This window comes from Drepanopeziza brunnea (assembly GCF_022702325.1).
Source record: "Drepanopeziza brunnea f. sp. 'multigermtubi' strain 214-2 chromosome Unknown ctg3, whole genome shotgun sequence".
Taxonomy (NCBI): Eukaryota; Fungi; Ascomycota; class Leotiomycetes; order Helotiales; family Drepanopezizaceae; genus Drepanopeziza; species Drepanopeziza brunnea.
In genome coordinates this window covers 30,314-49,695 of record NW_027094066.1, presented here as the reverse complement: position 1 = coordinate 49,695, position 19,382 = coordinate 30,314, and the positions used below count along the sequence as shown (strand labels likewise).

Genomic DNA, 19,382 nt, shown 5'->3' with positions numbered 1-19,382 from the left:
TAAACCTGGGTATCGGAACATAGAATGTATTCAGATTTACTTCGATATATTGCTGAGAAGAGCGTTGGCTTATACTTCCCAGCTGTTTGCATGTCCACTATGTATGTGCATATAAAGACGAGATGGACTAATAACGCTAGTGAGTGATGCTGAGGCTGAATCCCATCCATAAGAAATGGTTGCAATCAAGTGCAATTACCTTCGAAGGCAACATTAGTACTAGATAAAGCGCACTTATTCCGGGGCCAAACATATCAAATAGTATTAGTTGGATTCCTAGGATTATGTAAATACCTATCTATTATATGGTTTCTCTCAGCAAGAAATAGAACCCGCTCACAGCTTGGCAAAAGCCAACTCGTAGACTAATCCTAGGGTTAAGCGAGCATGCTGAAGCATGTGATCAAAGCTCAGGTACTTGATGGTGTCGTCGCTAGTATGGATACGCTTGTCCGAATTGCCGAAAGCAGACTCGATAACGAAAGCCGAAGGGTAGCCGGCTTTAGAGGCCGATGCGTGGTCGGAGCAAGCGTATCCGCATTTGGTCTCTACGTACGGGATTTCGCAATACTATTCTCGTTAGTCTTAACAAATGGCAGTATTATAAACAATATACCTCGGTGACGATTTTCTCGATAAACTCCGTCAAGGCCGGATCAACGAAATCCGTTATCACGCCCACGCTCTCCGGCTTGCCTGAATCAAGCGTACCTTGGACGAAACCAGTCATGTCCTGCTGCAGCATTGCTTTGACATCCCGTCCAATCTTCTCATATTCGGCAAATATAGCTTGACTGCCCAGCAGTCCACCTTCTTCAGCAGAGTACCAGTGAAACTCGACTGTGTTCTCGCCATTCCCCTTGATAATATCCTCACTTGTCAGCAAGACCCTCAGGGCCTCCAAGATCGTGACGGTTCCAGACCCATCATCATCGGCACCCGGCGCCGACAAAAGGGAGGGGAAAAACAGGTTAATACTGTCTTGGTGCGCACCAATCACGACAGTGGAGTTACTCTTGCCGGGAATAGTAGCAATAATACTATTCTGTCCCCATGGATGCTTAAAGTGCTCCGCGAATGCGCCGTACTTGTCCGCGCCCGCCTCCTTAATAGTATCTTGTACTTGTGCCAGCAGCCACTCGGATGATTGACGCCCGTAGTCGGACTTGTAGTAGCGGGTGTGGAAGGCGGAAAAGGTCTCGAGGTGCTTTTGCATCTTCTTCTTATCGAGAGCCTTGAGCATGGGGGCGAGTTCTTTCTGAAGGGCGGGCTTGGAGGGGAAAATGGGGTGTTTCTTGTGGAAGGAGGAGGAGGAGGAGGTGGAGAGCTGTTGGCCAAGAGATTTGGTGGTAGTGATGTCCATGAAGTTTTGGCCATTCTGACGAGGATGATATTAGTTGGTGATATGGCATGGCTTGTCATTATGGTATGTTATAACATAGGATGGGACGTTGCAGGTAGTTCCTCACTCGTCTGAGCTCCCATTTCTCCTCCTCGGTCACCAGCCGTGTCTTGCCTGGGGCGAGCTCGATGAGGAAGAGCTCCTCGTCGACATCGACATTGTTGATAACGACTTGGTCGGTCTCGTGCTGCTCTACGAAGCGCGCGGTGGCGGTTGTAGCGGAGAGAGCGAGGAGGGATAGGGTAGCAAGCTTCATGTTGATGATTTTTGAGATGGATGGGGATGTTATTGAGGTGTTGGGTTTGGTTTGATGCTGTAGTACTGCAGCCTGCTTGCTGATACCGGTAGCCTGCTGGTAATGTTGATGCTGATGACATAAGTAAGCATGGATCCATCAGTCACATGATTTAGAGCGATCTAGCGCACGCTAGCGGCCGCACCGCGATCTCTCCCAAGTACTTAAACTCGGTTCCCTCCCTTCGATTTCCTTTTCTTCTCCTCATACTTACCTTCTTGGAAACATGGCGCTCATGAATGCCGGTGTTTACAGTACGAGACCTCCATTGCACATCGGGGCGTCGAGAACTGTCAGCTATCCTTCGGGGTCGCTGCTGGGGGAATTTTTGATTGCAACCAACTTCTTTTCATTGAGACTTGGGCTTCGTGCTTGGGCTTGAGGAAGAGTCTTACACGTACACATACTCACTTCACGTCTTGTGTTGATTGACACCTTGCCCTCCCTGGACCCAACCAATTAAATATGGTGTCACATGATGCGGTGGTCGCACCCACACGTACGTACCTGTGGACAACAGGAAATCAACTGGATTGAAAGGTGCAACTGCAACTGCAACCGCAACAGCAACAGGGGGCGGCAGCTGGAACCCAATCGGAACGAGCGAGGCGAGGTGACGTCGGAAAGAGAAAGAGGCAGTGGAAGTGGAACTGGAACTGGAAGGGGACAGGACAGGAAAAAATGGAAAGAGCGCTTTACTACTTTCATCCGATACCCATCTCTCTCTTCTCATCTCTTTCTTCCTCTTCCTCTTCCTCTTCCTCTTCCTCTTCCTCTTCCTCTTCTTCTCTTCAACCCACATCCTCCCATCCCATCCAATTCTCAAGATGCTCAGCTTCTCTCAATGTAAGTAATTCAACCCAATATCCCACTCCTCCATCTCCCTATCTCTCACTCCCCCCCTTCCCCCCTCGATCTAACCCCCAACCCTCCAGCAAATCCCTTCGCCAGACGCGAATCCCAAAGTGTCGAGGCCGTCTGGACCTACAAAGTCCTCACCATCATCTCCTGGCTGCTCGTCGTCGTCACCAGCATCAACTACACCTTCGCCGTCCCCCAACACGATGTCCAACTCTGGCGCAACACTATCTGGGGTCAGAACAAGGCTTTCCCAACCCCCTTCGCCCTCAACGCCCTGATGGCTTCGTTGTACTGGTATGTACAGCACAGCTCGTCCTACCTCATACTGCACGCCTCCTCCTCCTCACCATTACAGTCGGCTAACGAACGAACTCCAAAACAAACCAGGCTTGCTCTCTTCCTCTCTCAGATCGCCTACATGTGGCATCTTTTCTCCAAGAATAACGATCATGTCATAGCCGCTGCGGGTGTCGGCTCTCACTTCATCTTCAACAACCTCCTCCAGTTCGCCTGGATCATGCTGTTCGTCCGCGGTCACTTTGTCTGGTCGGAGGTCATCGCGGTCATCAACTTCTTCAACCTTTCCTCCCTCTACTTCCGCCACAACACCTACGCCCGCGCCATTCACGTCCCGGCTGTCACTGGGCCCCTGGCTTGGAACTTTGTCGCCTTGTACTGGAATGGAGCTATCGCTGTCAATGCCCACACCTTACCAGCCCGCATCCTGGCCAACGTCGCCATTTGGGGTATCTTGGTCTACGGCATGTTCTTTCTGATCATCTACAAGGTACGTAAGCACCCCATGCGCGTGAACTCTCTTGCTCATGTAGAAAGGACTACACGATGGGATTTGCTCTCAGCTACCTCACCGCGTGTCTCGGCGTCGGCCAATTCTTCACCAAGACATTCGCTTTCCAATGGATCTTCGCTTTCACCATCATGGCCACGCTCTTCTTCGCGACGCTCGTCATAGCCATTCCAGGTATCTTTGGCAAAGAATTCAGCTTCCGTACTGAACAGAATGTCGTCCCCGCTGATCAGGAGCGCGCTCCTCTCTTGGAAGATGCCTAAGTTCTGTCGTCCTGAACGACGATGGGCTGCGAAAGATGTGATGGGGAATATGCATGGATGGCGCAACGGATTTGATTGCCTGGATGATGCTCTCTGGCTCGGATATCAAGAATTTGCGTCTGACAGTGGTGCCATGTTGATACGGGAATGATCCGGCCTAATTATGACAAAGTGGCATTGTAATTCGCATTAAGTTGAGTTGTCGCTGAGTGGAACGATATTGAGTTGCAGTCTCCGCGACCTGGCTTGGGACTGGCCTGGAATTTGGTGGTCTCAACATCATTCTGGCACCAGGACGTATTGATGAAAATTTCCATAGTAGTAAAGAAATGAGACAACCAATCAGTCATGAGGATCTGGCAAGTAGAGCTCAGCGACGTACAAATCAATAATGAACTGCGGTTCACGTCAACCACCAACAAGCGAGCGCCTGAGTCTGAATCTGAATGTCAAGCAAGGTCAAGCATCACTCATCGAACTCGCTCATACAACAAGACAACAATACAACATTCCAAGTCCACGCCGCCGCCGTTCGACCATTAAGTGCGGGTAGTTAGATCCATCCATCTCCCCTTCTATTCTGTCTGAGCCCCAAAGTCATCTACCTACCTACTGTATCTATCGTCCCGTACTTACTTAGTCCTCCCAGGTAGTTTAGTCAGTCCTTGCACGTCTCGGTCGCTCTGATTCCTATTGGTCGATCGGGGGTTATGCACTGATCTGCGACCGCCTCTTATCGCTCTGCTTACCTGTGAACAACTGCCCGGCCCGAGCTCTTTCGACCTCCGAGGCGTTCTCCCCCCTTTCCCTGTCCTCCTTCATCGATCTTTCCTCCCTCCCGCCCAGAGATATCGCAGCTTCATCACCATCACCATCACCATCACCATCACCATCTTCAGCTTCAGCTTCAACCTCACCTCCAAATCCTATCCCGACTTTCCTCCTGCCTCCTAATCCAGAACGAGTTCACTTCCTGCACCGCGATAAGCAATCAATCAGTGACGACACGACTCCACAACTGCACGACACGACGAGCATCCAGCATCCAGCATCCACCAACATGGCCATCTACTCCAGCGTCGCTCCCCCCGAGCAACAGGCAGCTCCAGTGGCCCTTGATGTCGCAAGTTGGACCGCAACCTCCGCCCTGCAGGCCCTCAGCATCTCCCCTTCCGCCCGCGGCACCGGCGTCTCCCTCTCCATTCCTCTCGAGGATGAAGTCGAGACGCGCCCCCAGAGCAATGGAGGCGAGAAGAAGAAGAAGGAGCGCCGGGATAGCATGAAGAGGCGAGAGGCCTTATTGAAGGGCAAGGAGGGCAGTCGACGACGCCAGAGGTGGGAGAATGGTACATGACCTTACCCATCCATTCATCCATCATCCCTCATCTCAGCCCTTGGAGGACGTCGCGACGGACCATGGCTAATGAGAGACGGTGCAGACCGCCTCCTCCACGTCCCCAATGCCCAGCCACCCCTCCCCTCGGACTGGGCCCCCCACGCTACCCACCGCGTAAACCACATCCCCTACTACCTCGCGCCCCTCTGGGACGCGGGAATCCGCCACCGCGCCGAGGAGAAGTCGCTGCAGAAAGCTGCCGCGCCCGCTCAGCGCGCCGGTATCGTCGAGGAGAAGGGCCGTGTGCCATCGGATTTGAAGACGAAGCTCAAGAAGAGCAAGGGCGCAAAGACCCTCCTCCAGGAGCTAGAGCTGGAGGTCCGCACTTTCGTCAAGGAGTTCGAGCTCCAGCAGCGTCGGCAGGCTGCTCAAAAGGGTGCCAAGGGCGGAGAGGAGATGGACAGCGAGGATGAGGAGATTGTGTTCATTGGCAGGGACAAGGATGGCAAGGGGATCACGATGAGTGACGAGGTCAAGGATGTCATGGAGGAGGAGCTGCAGCGGAAGAAGATTGTGTATGAGAGCCTGGCGGGTAGTCCCGATGGCGGATTCGCGCGATGGTTGGTGCATAGTCTGGCGGGCTATTACGGGCTCAGCAGCTGGAGTGAGACGAGGGGTGGGAGTCCGGCGATGCGAGGCGTGTTTGTCGGCATGCGGAGTGGGAATGCTGTTGATGGTGCTCTGGCTGATCTCCCGAGACCACTTTGGGGGATGGTCTGAGGAATTCCCTTGCTCTCTTCCCTCTTCGACCTTCCTAGCCCAAGTCTCTGCACTTGGATCGGGAATGGGCTGGAAGAAGAGGTAATAGGGAAGAGGTGTTGGACGGAGGTGACGTGTAGCCTTGCTATGATTTTTTCCTTCGCCCGTTGTTTGAACAATCCTTTTCTTTTCCGTCTGTTGTATTACCGTGTGCTGATTGCGCTAGATATATGTATACGTATATATGTATCTGTGTTTCTGCCGTAAGAAGATTCCTGTTATGATTCATTCTTTTCCGTTCCATTCAAGCTCACGTTACTCTTCTCTATCCTCGTCTATCCACCTGTCTACGGTGAAGTGTTGTTACCAATCGATCTGATAATTAACACAGCTCGTATATTTACTTGTGTGAGGATTACTTCTATCTCTATCTCGATTCTCTAGCGATTACCGCGGGCTCGACCGCACACGCTTAAAACGGAACGGAACGGAACGAGAATAAAGAAGGGTATCATCGAAGGTTTGTTTGGATAATTGGATCCAACTCGCTTACCATCCTATACTATCCCAGCCTCGCAAAATCCTGATCAGTCAAATGATTCATCGATACAGAGCAATCAATCCTCGAACACCAGCAATCCGCGCATACTACGGCTCTCTCCCTCGACTCGATTTGGTCCAGGACTAGGACTAGGCCTGCGTAGTATCGGCATATGCTCCTCCCCTCTGCTGGCCACCTCTTCGTCGTTATCATCATGACGATGATCTACCAGCTGGTATCTCGGCACACCATCATCACCGCTGCTCATACCCATAGTCACAGCTTCTTCTTCTTCTTCCTCCTCCTCCTCCTCTTCTTCTTCTTCCTCCCTCCTCCTAGAACCAGCAGTAGCAGTAGCAGCAGCAGCAGCCACTCTCGCAGACAAACTAGAGTTCAAATTCAAACTCGTCTGCACACTTTTCGAATCTCGTAGTGGGCTGCGAGGTGGCGGTGGAGGTACGGGTAGTGGCGGAGAAGGAGAAGAGAAAGATAAAGAAGAAGACGCATTACTCCTGCGAGCTAATGGGCGCTGGGCGCGGAGGACCTCGGTCGTGATGCTCCAGTCTAGAGCTCGTGTCGTGACCCCACTGCCGCCGCTGCCGCCGCGGAGGAGCATAGGTGCCGCTGCGGACGCTGCGGATGATGAGATGGGCAATGGGAGGTAGCCGTTGTGGAATGAGCCGAGAGGGGAGAGCGGAGGATTTGTTGATGATTGAGGAGGAGGAGGAGGAGGTGGTGGTGGAGGAGGTGGAGGTGTTGACGGGATTTCTCCTGCTGCTGCTGCTGCTGCTGATGATGGTAGTGGTTCTGCCGTTCTCCTCGTCATCGTCCTCGTTGGTAACCCGCGGGTATCAGATGGTCTGCTGCTGCTCGAGCGCAAACCCAAACCACCGGTGCTGAACGGGGTCGTTCGTCGTTGAAGAAAGGGACCGGAGGGGGGCGGCTCTGAGCCGTGATGCTTGCTTATGAAGGAGCCGGCTCGGGTCTTGGTCTGCCTGCTTCGTCGGCGGCGGCGGCGGCCATACCAGAGGGCGAATCCGACGATGGATGCTAGGCCTAGGACCCCCCCTAGACATGCACCGATGAGTGCTCCCTTGTTGGTATCTTTTGTATCGGTATCTGTACCTCCTCCTTTTTCTTCTTCGGCGGCGGCGACGGCGGCGGCGGCTTTGAGAGCGGTGCTTGATGATGATGATGACGGTGCTTCTGACGCGGTTGTTCCGCTACTACTTGCCTTTCCTGCTAGGTTTAATGCGATAGTCGGAGTGTAAATCGAGGTGGTTCTGATTAGACTTTTCGTCTTCGTCGAACGGGATGAGTTAGAGAAGGAGTTAGAGCTAGAAGAGCTCGTCAACCCTGTTGAAGTAGACATTGAGCTATTCGATAATGGGAGTTTGGAAGACGCAGAAGACGAGAATGACGACGAGGCCGAAGATACAGCAATCGCAGAGCTGCTGCTAGTTGTTGGTAAGGAAGCTGTCGAGGACGCGGCGACAGATAGCGGGCTGGGATTCACCCCGCTGGATACGATCTGGAGGAGGAGGAGCGTATCTGGAGCTTGACCCGAGTACGTGGTTTCGACCACTGTTGTTGCGGCCGCTGAAGCACGGCATCTATATTGGTAATCGCTCCCTGGATAGGTATTGCGGTAGCAGACGTTGGCCCCAGAACTATCTGTCGATATCAGCAAGCGACCCTCTCTCTCTCTGTGTATATACGTGTGTGAGTAACGAATGAATGGAAGTGCTAACCAAGAGAGAACGCCCCCATCCCGCCGCATGCCCGAATCCGACATCCACAAGCCGGCGTTATTCCCATCCGCGCATCTCGAATAGACAACACCCGCAGCGCTGCAATCCGTCGTCGCACAGCACCCGATAACCGCACGTACGGTGTTTCTCTCGCAAGAGGACCCGACCGGACGACATACTACGGAACTCTCCGCGTTGCTGCCTCCCGCCCAGCCACACACGTTGACGACGTCGTCTACCGAAACTGACGCTCCGCCCTTGGTAGTGAAGAGGTTGTTGGCGGCGGCGGGGGGAATTATATCAGGGACGGGCGGCGTCGGTCGGGGAGATGACCACGCTATTTCCCTGTTGTTGTATATACCTGTTGGCTGGGCTCCGGTCCACGGAAGGGCATTGCTGGGATTGAGGAGGGCGAGAGAGGATAGGAGGAGGAGAAGGGTGGATGAGGATGAGGAAGTTGGCATTGTGAAGATATTGCTTGCCATTTGATAGAGAGATGAGAAATGGTTTCTTAATAGCTGAGAGGACGAGAGAGAGAGAGAGAGAGAGAGAGAGAGAGAGAGAGAGAGAGAGAGAGAGAGGTCAGATAAGTAAACCGCAGCCCAGCCTAGTTGGTGTATCAGCAGGAATAAAAAAACAAAAGCTCCCTCTATTCTATTCGAAAGCCGCGAGAGCCCTATCTCTCTCTGCGTGTGTGTGACGGTGCCGCCAGCCGGGCCCAGCCAGCCAGCTGCGCGGCGGGTTGCAGCATATTGCACCACCCACTTGGAGGAAAAATCGGGCATACAACGACGGCGGCCAGCTGCAACAACATCTTTATCTATTCGGACAATAACAACGAGAATATATGCAGAACCAGAACTCGACGTTGTCTTATTCCCGGAACTCTTCTCATCCACCCTATTCTTTTGGGTGGTGCAGAGGGGAGGGAAGGCTTCGGTGAGCGTGCTCCGAGAGCTGAGATGATGAGCGAGATTTGCAGATGATAGGTGGCTGAGCCCCGATCTCACAGCAGGAATCTCATCTCGTAGCTCCCTTACAGCTGTAAATCCTAGCTCGAGAGGATCGCGGTTCGCAGTTCAGCTGCCTCACAACACCGGCTGATATAAGAAAAGAAAGTCAAACGAATACCGTGAGACGTGCCAATCGGCTGGAGATGTGATGTTGGGATATTTTTCCAGTGCGAATGGGCTGCAAAGGGTTCTTCCGTAGGGTGTTGTCGGTCGGGTCGATGTTGGTGTTTGGAGTTCGGTGAGATGTCTGTTCTAGCGAGCGATCGCGTTTCGCTTACGTTCAACTTTGGCAGCAACTCGCTACGGTACTTGGCGTGTCGATCTATTTTTGGTTACTCATTACAGATCTCCTCGCTCGTCCTCGCGTCAACCTACCTCTTTCTACCCATCTCTCTTGAGCCCCGACACTAAATGACCACAAACACAAAGATCCTGCCTTCGCTGTCTGCACGCGTAACAAGCAGAGTGATTCAACAAGTCGAGTCAAGAATCGATGCAAGCTATATCAGATCGTAATTATAATAACTTGTAACTTGCACTCGAACTCTCGACTTTCTCCTCAGCCCCTGGGTGCAAAGGAAGCTGTACCCGGATTCTCTCACTTATTCTATAATCTCTACAGCTTGTCACACGTACGTAGTAAGCTCTGGAGCCAGGAGCTTCTGTGCGGGCTGAAACCAGATGACAGCAGCAGCAGCCTCGAGTAGCCTGGTATATGTAAACCAATCAATCCATCGTCGATGCGTCTATCACCTCTACCAAATAAACATCCAAAATCACACAGAGTTCTCGGGCGCGAGTATGTATTTTCTATGCGCTGCAGCACATTCGTTCCGCTGGATTCCAGTTCCAGCTTGATACAAAGCAAGCAAGCGGCGGCGAGCTCAAGAAGTAGTTTTTGTTTTCCCTTGCAGAAAATACAGATCTGTTGCGCAGATCCTGAGCATGCAGAGTAATCGTGCTACCCGGGTACTAGGTAGGTGGCATCTGGGTAGCTAGCTGCCTGCTATATGCCATCCACGCCAGTAATAGAAACAAAATCATCTACCCGAAGACCCGATCGCAGCAGCACGCGTAACGGGCTCCGGCATTCATCGGTATGTACTATTATCGGATTAGCTGTACTGCATCCATCTGTAATATTAGATATATCTCCCGTAAGCCGCTTCTCTAAACGACTTAAGTACTGCTGCTTACTATTGAATTTATTAATGTTCTGATCTACACCAGTCTATCCAAAATTTCTAATAAACCAAGTCAAATCTCAGATTTATTAAACGAGAATGTGAAGAAAAAGCAGGCCATTTGAATAATATATTCTCAATTCAAACTAACCGCCGTCGTTTATTTCCTCTTACTAGCTTACACTCAATCAAAGAACTTGATCGCCGACAGGTTTCAGAACGGTATACATAATATATATAAATCTCAATCGAGTTTCCATTCGGCTCGCCAAAACTTAAAAGACATATTCGGAATCTCGTTAACAAGATTGCAGTATAATACAATACAATGCAATGCAGTAAAATACAAAACAATACAAAACAATACAAAACAATACAAGATAATACAACATAACATAATAAACTACAATACCATACAATACAATACAATAAAATACAAAAAACCCAGCGCCTCAGCGCACGCAATCATCATAACCGTAACTTCAAAGAACCTCTCCTTCCTCGCTTGGGGTATCACGCGCTTCTCATCTGCCCTATCTATACCCTCTGATGAAAGTTATAAAACGCCAAAAAAAAAAAAAAAAAAAAAAAAAGCCATCAAAGCATAAGAGGGCGCAAAATAAACCCGCTCCTACGTCCGATCCGCGAATATCAAACAAGCCATCGAAAACGTCAGCCCCCTATGTTCGATTATGCGCCAGACTCTCAGGCATAGCCCAAATATCGAACTACTTCTTCATCTCCTCGCTCTTTACAATCCCCTCCATTCTGTCCCCCTTACTAATCCCATTCAATTCCCTCTGCTTCTTCACGCCATTTGGATTTGGAAATCCGAATGGAATCGCACTAGTACTCGTGAAGACCGGCAAGTTATTTCCCTTTTTCTGGCCCACCTTCATTGGACTCGGCGTATTAGTGTTGGGCTCTAACCACTGCAGGGGATGTTCTTGCGCCGCCAGCGCCAGAGGCAGAGGACCTTTGGGTTGATAGGGAATAAAGACATCAGGGGCGGCAGCAGAAGAAGGCTGGATGGGCTTTGCAGGGCAGGACGCGTTGCTACCGTTATGCGGCACAGGCGGCGAAAGAGGCGAAGAGGCCGTGAGAGAAACCCGAGCTGGTTTCTGAAGGTCTGTTGGGACTGGAGGTCGAGGTGTTGATGGTAGTTTAGGAGTAGACGCTGCTACCGGCTCAGGCTGTGGTGGAGCGGGGGTCACATCACCAGCTGTTGATGAAGCTGCAGATTGCCGCGGAGGTGTTGCAACTTCTTTCGTCGACGGCGCTGGTCTTGGAGATTTGGGGGCTGCAGGCTTCGCAGCTGCTGCCTTTGCCTCTCGCTGCGCTTTGGTCGTCAGACTGATCTTCACTTTTTTCATTCCCGAGGTCAGACTGTCAATATCCGAGGTCTGGGACGTTGCTTTTTCAATTGAGGGCAGTACCACGCTGGACGATCTTGAAGAAGGTTCCGTTGCTCCTTCAGTACCTACAGGCGCTACGCCACTATTATTGAGTGGCGATTTTCTGCGAACGCGCGAAACCTTGGGGGCCTCCCTAGGCTGAACCGGTGCTCTCGTCTTCTTGACCGCAGTTGGCGCAGCAGATTGGCCGCGCACGCTCATGGAAGATTCTGGTCGGACACTTTGAGCAGTTCCGGGCCGCGTTGACAGTCTTCCGTTAGATGCTACTCTGTAGCCGTTCTTACGCGGTGGTACCTCCGAAATCACAGATCCAGCATTGGAAGATAAGCTGAGCCGACGGCTGGATTGAGCGGTGGGTTTGGTATAGTCTGGCATCGGGGTTGTGCTCCTTGATGGCGCCTTTATATATAAATTAGCGTCCGTCTCGGAAAACAAGGAAGATATGTCCTTACAGTACTACCGGCAAGAAGAGCGGCCCCAGCAACAGTCTTCCGACGGCTGGCCTTCGCGACAGGCTTCTTGACCCCATCCTCGTCGCTCTCAACAAGCGGCTTCGCAGGCTTTCTCGCCCTCAAAGCCATTCTACCAGTTGACGTCTCCACAGGCTCGGCCGTGGTGGGTGGTGTCATGACAGATTGCCGGTCTCGCCTGGCACGAGTGGCTTCTGCAGACAGATCTTCTTGCCTGCAGCTCATAGTCTGTCTGTCGGTTGGAATGAGAAGTTTACTTAGTTCATGGGCAGCTACCGCCCAGTCGACCTCTGGAGGGGGCGGAGATGGTGCCCTCAAGGGGGCACGAGGAGACCCATTTCGCACGCCCATGTTGGCAACGTTTTTTCTGGCCGACGGAGAGGACACTTTGGCGATAAAAGATTGGGTCGGGGACGAATATGTCGGTGCCGGAGCGTATCGTGGCCTCCTGGGCTCTGAGGGAATCGGTCCTTGATGGACCACAGCATCAAGTTGCTCGAGTCGAGCTACAGACCACCATGAGGGATCGTAATCCTGGACTTGTGAACCTGCAGTCGAAGTCTCCGGGGCAATCTTTCCATCGAAGGTGCCAATCTTCGTGCTCATTTCATGTCCAAGCCCTGTCGGACTGCGTTCCTTACTAATAACCATGGGGTCGCCAGCAGACATACCACTCAGATGACTTAGCACACCGGTGCACAGAGCTCGATCACTATAGCCTCCTTCGAGAACACTGATAATTCGACCATCAACCGCGAGACCTTCTTCACCAGCCAGCTCGACAACATCCCTGGTCAAGCGCGCGTAAAACTCCGTAGGCACATTGACCTTGTGGCGTTGCATCCCCGAACTCTCCCATTCACTTGCATCGAATCCGGCAGATAAGAAGATGGCCCCCCTGGGCTTCGGTCCATGGGGCATTGATCGTAGGCGATCCGTCTGTGTCCGCAGATAGCTCTTAGTCTTCTCCAGAAGAATCGAATACTTCGTCTCGTACAGTTCCCAGAATTCGTTCTCACTCTTCCACGGCTGTAAGTGGACATTCCAGATGCTCTGACCATGAGCGTTCTCAATGCAAAGACTGGCGTTCTTGACCTTCTCCTCGTCGCCCACCTCACAGGGGTAAGAGTTGATATCGTGAAGACTGAAATATCCGATCGAGGTCTTCTTCCACTGATGCGCATTCTTTGGAGCAGATGTGGCGCGCCTGTTGCTTTCCCACGCAATAGCTTGCGATCCATCTCCATGGTGAAGATCAAAGTCGATGATCGCCGCATGGGTCAGACCATGGCTTAATGCCGCGTAAGAGATGCCCACATGCACATTATTTAACCAGCAGAAGCCAGAAGGGTAGCTCGCCGAGCAATGATGCCCAGGAGGCCGAATCGCAACAAATGTCCTGAACGGTCCCTTTCCACTCGCAGAACCCTGGAAAACGGCATCCACACCCTCACACACAGCGCCCAAAGCTCCCTCCATGGCATCCAGCGACTCCGCGCACAGGTAAAGATCACCTTCATGAAGCTTCTCCGGCACCTTCTCATCGGGACTCCGATTCATATTAGGTCTCGTCAACTCCTTCCCATTCATAGCCAGTCTGCTCTCTGCACTGTCGCACATGATCTTCAGCTCCTCCATCCACTTGGCCCCGTGCACATTCGTAACCGCCTGCGAAGAGATGGTCATTTTGCGCGTGGTCTTGCGAATGCAAAACGGCAGGCTGGGCATCGAAGAGACATCCCTATCTGGGTGCAGTGGAAACTGCCCGTCCGCGTGCCGCTCCCCCAGACATACATATGCTGCCGATAGTCCCAGAATGCTCGCATGTATCCTCTCTGGCCTCTCCACAATCGTGCTCAGGCTCGCCTTGGATGTTCGCGGCCTCGAATATCGGTGGCCATAGACAGCATCGTGTAATATTACGATTGTGTCCGCAGACCTCGTATCCTCTCCCTTCTCATGCAAGTCCAGCTCCTCCTTGAAGTGATTGCTTGCAATGCTCGCCGCGGTATATTTTGGGGGCGCTGGCACCTGGTCCTCGATCTCGGAGAGGGGGGACTTGCCCACCAGGGCAGAAGCGTTGGTGAACTGCGCGCCGGTGGATTGGCGCGAGGAGGAAGAATTTCGCGAAGGTGTCACGCTGGCGCCACCCACGCCATGCTGGGAGTTCATCGAGGCTTTCCGAAGCAGTGTCGGTGTCGAAGAGCGCGAGTGAGTGCTCAAAGAACTCGGGGATCGAAGGAGGGGGCTTCGGGATGGGAGTCGAGCATTTGGCGATGCGCTTAGTTGACGCTGCGTACCGAGACTTGGTGATGGAGAGGCGGCGCGGCTGAGGGAGAGCTTCCGGAGGGATGGGGAGAGTTGATAGTCTTGGTACTGGTTTGGAGACGAAGCCATCGTCGGCGGCGCTCCTCTGGCCTTGGACAGATCGTGTGCATTTGGGGGGCTTGAGTGCGACATCTGGACTGGGTAGGCCACGCCACGCCCAACTATGCCGACGAGAGGATCCGGGGGGGAGGTTTTTGGCTTCGATGCGACTGACGCCGGCGGATGAGGATATGTTCTTCTTCTTCTTCTTCTTCTTCTTCTTCTTATTCTTCGGAGTTTGACGTAGATTACACGAAGTTCCTGAATTACCGAAAGTTCGTTAAGTACCGAACGGTTCTGTGCCTTGTGTTACGCGTGCTGCCTGGCGAAGGTGCGTGCATCTTGACGAAACGCGCTCCCCTGCTCTAAAAGGCTTGTTTTGAGGCAGGCATGAAGGTCACCAACATCAGAATCAGAGGTTTCGAGTGGGTCAGGAAGCTTACATCTCTTTCTAACTTTTCTATTCCAACATTTTCAACAGACCAATCTGAGTTGTGATTTACAACTATCTAATAACTTCTTTGCTTAGCACTTCTTGCTTTGCAATGTAAGATCAATGCTTCATTGCAGTCGGTCGCTGATACCGGTACTTGATACTGATATAAAACCAGCTTCTCAGAGACGCGAGCGAATGTAAACAAACACTCCGTACATGGATACCAACGAACCCACGCCCGGCCTCTGGCCCATATCCAACAACCAAACACCGGAATTATAGACTACGAAATGATATAAGAACGGCTGGCATAAACAACAGCATCGTATCCATACAAACAGGGTACTGTGTTCCGGGTATATAAATCGGTCCGCCACTCCAAACATGCATGTATGGGTACTTCAATCTTCCTCTCGATCCAATCTTTGACCTCACCGTCGCACCCGCATCCGGATCCAATCGGGCTCAGCTTCTGGCCGTCAAACAAACATCACATGCTGTCCTCCATCTGCTTACTCCTCATCCTCTGCCAACTCTCCTTCTCCGCCCTCCCGCCATCCTTCTCCAAGCCCATGCCTCTCTCGACCCACTCCTGACTGCCCATCTCACTCAACCGACTCAACGCCCTTGCAAAAGCAAAGCGTTCCTCATCGCCGCTGAATATACTGCTGCTCTTCAGGGCCTTCATATTCAGGCCCAGGTCATCCATGAGGTTCCGCATCGTGGAGTCCAACTCCTCGTGCAGGTCCTCTACTTGGCCCTTCTTGTCCTCCGCATCTTTCTTCACCGAGTTCTCGAGCTCATCTTTGGATAGAAAAAGTTGCGTCAGAGGAACTGCGGTAGTAAGCACGAGTTTGGCGCGGGACTCGTACACGGCGTCGATGAACGTGATAAACCTCCGGGCAAGATCACGTTCGCGATGTGTCATGCCAGGAACGCCTGTTACGACAAAAGCATCGTAACTCCGACACAGCTCGATGTAGTCGGCCGCGCTTGTTGGGCGTCCGATCAATTCATCGAATGTGAACATCGCGGCTCTCCCACTGACCTTCGGGACGTGAATCTCACGCCCCCATACCCGCTGCGTTTCTGAGCGAGGTTGGTCTTGCTCTGGATCTCCGAGAAAGCGGAACCATTTTTCAGCATGGGAGTTGGAGTGCTTATCCAGAGGCGCATGGTAAACGCCCGAGGGCGGGCGGGGGATCTTACGGTAATCCGTAGGAGAGTCCAGGTTGATTACATGCAGTCTATTCTTCAGGAGATTTATGCAGGGGACGAAGGACTCGCGCTGGATGCCGTTGCGGTAGAGGTCGTCTGGGTGGCGGTTGGATGTCGTGACAAGCACTACGCCGTGAGACATCAAGGCTTCGAGAAGTCTAGGGGTCTTTAGCAGTGATCACTAGCACTGGGAGATCAAAGAGCGACATCGTACCTTCTTAGAATCATAGCATCGGCCACATCCGTACATTGGAACTCGTCAAAACACAGCACATTTCCCTTTTCCGCAATGTCCGCCGCCACAAACGGCACCGCATCGATGTCGTTTCCATGCTGCATCTTCATCTGGTGCAAGCGCCTATGAACATCCTGCATGAAGTTGTGGAAATGGATCCGCGTCTTGCTCGTCACGGCACTGGGCAGCGTATCGTAGAACATGTCCATCAGCATCGTCTTCCCACTGCCGACATCCCCGAACAGATACAGCCCTCTGGGTAGGTCATCGGGGATATCTCGGAGCTTGCGCTCCTTCGGCGTGCTCCCCCAGAGACGACCAAGCATGGACGTGGGGGGCGGCTTGAGGGACTCGATGGTGGGATGGATGGTCGGGGGAGCATGGTAGGTCCGCAGCTCGTCGTGAAGATGCTGGAGACTTTCTATGATGCCTGATGAACGCGATCGGTTGTTAGTGAGTGTTGGGTTGGTGGGTTGGTGGGTTCGTGGGCGGATCTACTACTTAACTAACCTCTCTGATGCTCGTCGTTCCGCAGTCTGCCTGTCTCGACTCGGTGATCATACTCCTGCAACGGGCCTCGATCATCTGGGTTCACTGCCACTTCTCATCAGCCCAGCCCAGGTCTGGCTCCCGGTGTCGACGGGCGATAGGCGACTGGGTAACGGTACCATTCTGCACGGTGGCCAACCCTCTCCGCTGTCCGGCGACAATGGGGGCAGCAGGGAGGATAAATCTGGAGCTGGATCCGCCTCGAAATCTGAAATGGGGTCGTCTGGCGCCCGTATCTCTGGATATCACTCCGCACAAGCCTCCAACATCCGCATTCGCATCCGCATTCTCTGTCCCTTCCAACTGTACGCAATATGCCCGCCTGCCAGTCCCTCCACTGCCCAGTGCGATCCGGCGCAAAGCTGTCGCCCGAGTTCTCATGCCGCAAGAACCTACAACCAGCACAAGGAAGAATGAAGGATTGCCAAAAAAAAAATTGCAACGAGCGCGACGCAAAAAAAAATCTAGCAATTGATCATGATCGGAGGAGAAGGAGGAGACGGTGTAGGTACCGGTACACAGTTGAATATGGTGAGCGGATATTGAAACGGCGGGCTTGTCTCGGGAATGTCTTACTTTCTGGAGAATTTGCCGAGGCTGAACTGGGGGAAAAGGATCGCCGTTCGGCCACTCTTATTCGAACCACTGCTTAGAGGTCCGGCCTGAAGAAAGAAGTAGTAAAGATGGATAAGACGGATGAATATATAATACAATGTCCACAACATCTTCTAGATTTAGTTCTTAGCCGCAGCTTCTCCGAAGTTTTTTCTTTGCTAGCTTACTGTAAGTGTAGTCCAGCTATCCAGCTTCCCTCCTCTCTCTTCTCCTCCACCCATCTTCTTTCGACCTCCTTCCCCCCCTATCGTCTCCATTCGATTGTACTACACACATATCATTCCCAGCAGTCATGGTACCACAACCAATGCCCTCGGCGCTGACCTTCGAGTTGATCGCCCGCTGTTCAGTAAGTCCAGGTCCAGGTCCTGGTCCATTCCCTCAGGCGCATCGTATACAGCAGCAGCTCATCATCCGCAGACCACCAAAGCGCGCGCCGCGAACCTGACACTCCCCCATGGTCCCGTCCAACTCCCTCTATTTATGCCCGTCGCGACTCAGGCCTCGCTGAAGGGTCTGACGCCGCAGCAGCTCGAAGCAACTGGCTGCCGCCTCTGTCTGAACAATACCTACCATCTCGGATTGAAGCCCGGGCAGGAAGTGCTCGAGAAGGTCGGAGGCGCGCATCGGCTCCAAGGATGGAAGCACAATATTCTGACGGACAGTGGCGGGTACAGCGTTCCTCCCTTCGCACTGAAAAGAAAAGCAGGCGCTGACGGGCGTTCCCAGCTTCCAGATGGTCAGCCTTTTACAGCTGGCGAAGATCACCGAGGAAGGCGTCCGGTTCCTCAGTCCGCATGATGGAACCCCGATGTTGCTCACGCCCGAGCACTCGATCTCGCTGCAGAATACGATTGGGAGTGATATTATTATGCAACTGGACGATGTGCTGGTTACGACGTCCCCGGATGCGAAAAGGATGCGCGAGGCCATGGAGAGAAGTGTGAGATGGCTGGACCGGTGTATAGCAGCACATGCGAATCCGAATACGCAAAACCTCTTCTGTATCATTCAAGGCGGCTTGGACCTCGAGATGCGGAAAGAGTGTTGCGAGCAGATGGTTGCGAGGGGAACGCCTGGAATAGCCATCGGGGGGCTCAGTGGCGGGGAAGCCAAAGCGGATTACTGTCGTGTGGTTAATACGTGCACAGGTCTCCTTCCGGAGCTGAAGCCAAGATACGTGATGGGCATCGGCTATCCCGAAGATCTGGTCGTCAGCGTTGCGCTGGGAGCCGATATGTTCGACTGCGTATGGCCAACGAGAACGGCTAGATTTGGGAACGCCATCACGAAACACGGCGTTCTGAATCTCAAGCATGCCCGGTATGCAAATGACTTTGGGCCTTTAGAAGAAGGATGTGGGTGCGTCTGCTGCCGGACAGGCGAGGGAAAGCTGGATATCACGAGGGCTTTCGTCCATCACGTCGCTGCGAAGGAAACCGTTGGGGCCCATCTACTGACCATGCACAATGTATGGTATCAGCTGGCTCTGATGAGAAGCGTCAGGGAAGCCATTATTGAGGATAGGTTCCCAGCTTTGCTGAGGACCTTCTTCTCGGACCTCTACGGTGGTGTCAAATCCCAGTATCCGGACTGGGCTGTCGAGGCTCTACGGTCGGTCGGGGTTGATCTGCTGGTGGATTAAGTAGGAAAATTTTGGTTCCATGTCCGGAGCTCATCAAGGGTCGGAAACTGCCCGTCCATGGCACCTTTTTCAAATCCCAATGAACTTTCGCGACTCGACGAGATCAATCATACTCTGCCCCAAGTCTATAAACCGAACTCGATTCCAAGGATCTCTTCACTAATTGTATAGCTGAACACATACGGTCCTTCGTCAGGATATCCCTGGAATGTCTGCGCA

The 19,382-nt window shown here is 52.6% G+C and overlaps 7 protein-coding genes across 7 annotated transcripts; 4 read left to right on the top strand and 3 right to left on the bottom strand.

Annotated features, from left to right (window-relative positions):
• Window positions 1-336: 336 nt before the first annotated feature.
• On the bottom strand, window positions 337-1,658 carry L3040_002198 (uncharacterized protein; the record flags this gene model as incomplete). Its single annotated transcript, XM_007289908.1, has 3 exons — window positions 337-570; window positions 617-1,378; window positions 1,470-1,658. 3 exons carry the CDS (start codon window positions 1,656-1,658, stop codon window positions 337-339), a joined length of 1,185 nt encoding a protein of 394 aa, XP_007289970.1.
• Window positions 1,659-2,524: 866 nt separating this feature from the next.
• Window positions 2,525-3,629, top strand: L3040_002197 (uncharacterized protein; the record flags this gene model as incomplete). The annotated part of the gene is made up of 4 exons (XM_007289909.1): window positions 2,525-2,543; window positions 2,633-2,852; window positions 2,946-3,345; window positions 3,393-3,629. The coding sequence occupies 4 exons, from the start codon at window positions 2,525-2,527 to the stop codon at window positions 3,627-3,629; spliced, it is 876 nt and encodes a 291-aa protein (XP_007289971.1).
• Window positions 3,630-4,689: 1,060 nt separating this feature from the next.
• On the top strand, window positions 4,690-5,745 carry L3040_002196 (uncharacterized protein; the record flags this gene model as incomplete). The annotated part of the gene is made up of 2 exons (XM_007289910.1): window positions 4,690-4,975; window positions 5,069-5,745. 2 exons carry the CDS (start codon window positions 4,690-4,692, stop codon window positions 5,743-5,745), a joined length of 963 nt encoding a protein of 320 aa, XP_007289972.1.
• Window positions 5,746-6,819: 1,074 nt separating this feature from the next.
• Window positions 6,820-7,827, top strand: L3040_002195 (uncharacterized protein; the record flags this gene model as incomplete). The annotated part of the gene is made up of 3 exons (XM_066155465.1): window positions 6,820-6,926; window positions 7,068-7,173; window positions 7,543-7,827. The coding sequence occupies 3 exons, from the start codon at window positions 6,820-6,822 to the stop codon at window positions 7,825-7,827; spliced, it is 498 nt and encodes a 165-aa protein (XP_066012466.1).
• Window positions 7,828-10,941: 3,114 nt separating this feature from the next.
• On the bottom strand, window positions 10,942-14,558 carry L3040_002194 (uncharacterized protein; the record flags this gene model as incomplete). Its single annotated transcript, XM_066155464.1, has 2 exons — window positions 10,942-12,027; window positions 12,081-14,558. The coding sequence occupies 2 exons, from the start codon at window positions 14,556-14,558 to the stop codon at window positions 10,942-10,944; spliced, it is 3,564 nt and encodes a 1,187-aa protein (XP_066012465.1).
• Window positions 14,559-15,391: 833 nt separating this feature from the next.
• On the bottom strand, window positions 15,392-17,284 carry L3040_002193 (uncharacterized protein; the record flags this gene model as incomplete). The annotated part of the gene is made up of 4 exons (XM_066155463.1): window positions 15,392-16,277; window positions 16,334-16,784; window positions 16,865-16,948; window positions 17,023-17,284. 4 exons carry the CDS (start codon window positions 17,282-17,284, stop codon window positions 15,392-15,394), a joined length of 1,683 nt encoding a protein of 560 aa, XP_066012464.1.
• Window positions 17,285-17,810: 526 nt separating this feature from the next.
• L3040_002192 (uncharacterized protein) lies at window positions 17,811-19,163 on the top strand (the record flags this gene model as incomplete). Its single annotated transcript, XM_007289914.1, has 3 exons — window positions 17,811-17,867; window positions 17,939-18,189; window positions 18,248-19,163. 3 exons carry the CDS (start codon window positions 17,811-17,813, stop codon window positions 19,161-19,163), a joined length of 1,224 nt encoding a protein of 407 aa, XP_007289976.1.
• Between the last annotated feature and the right edge of the window lie 219 nt (window positions 19,164-19,382).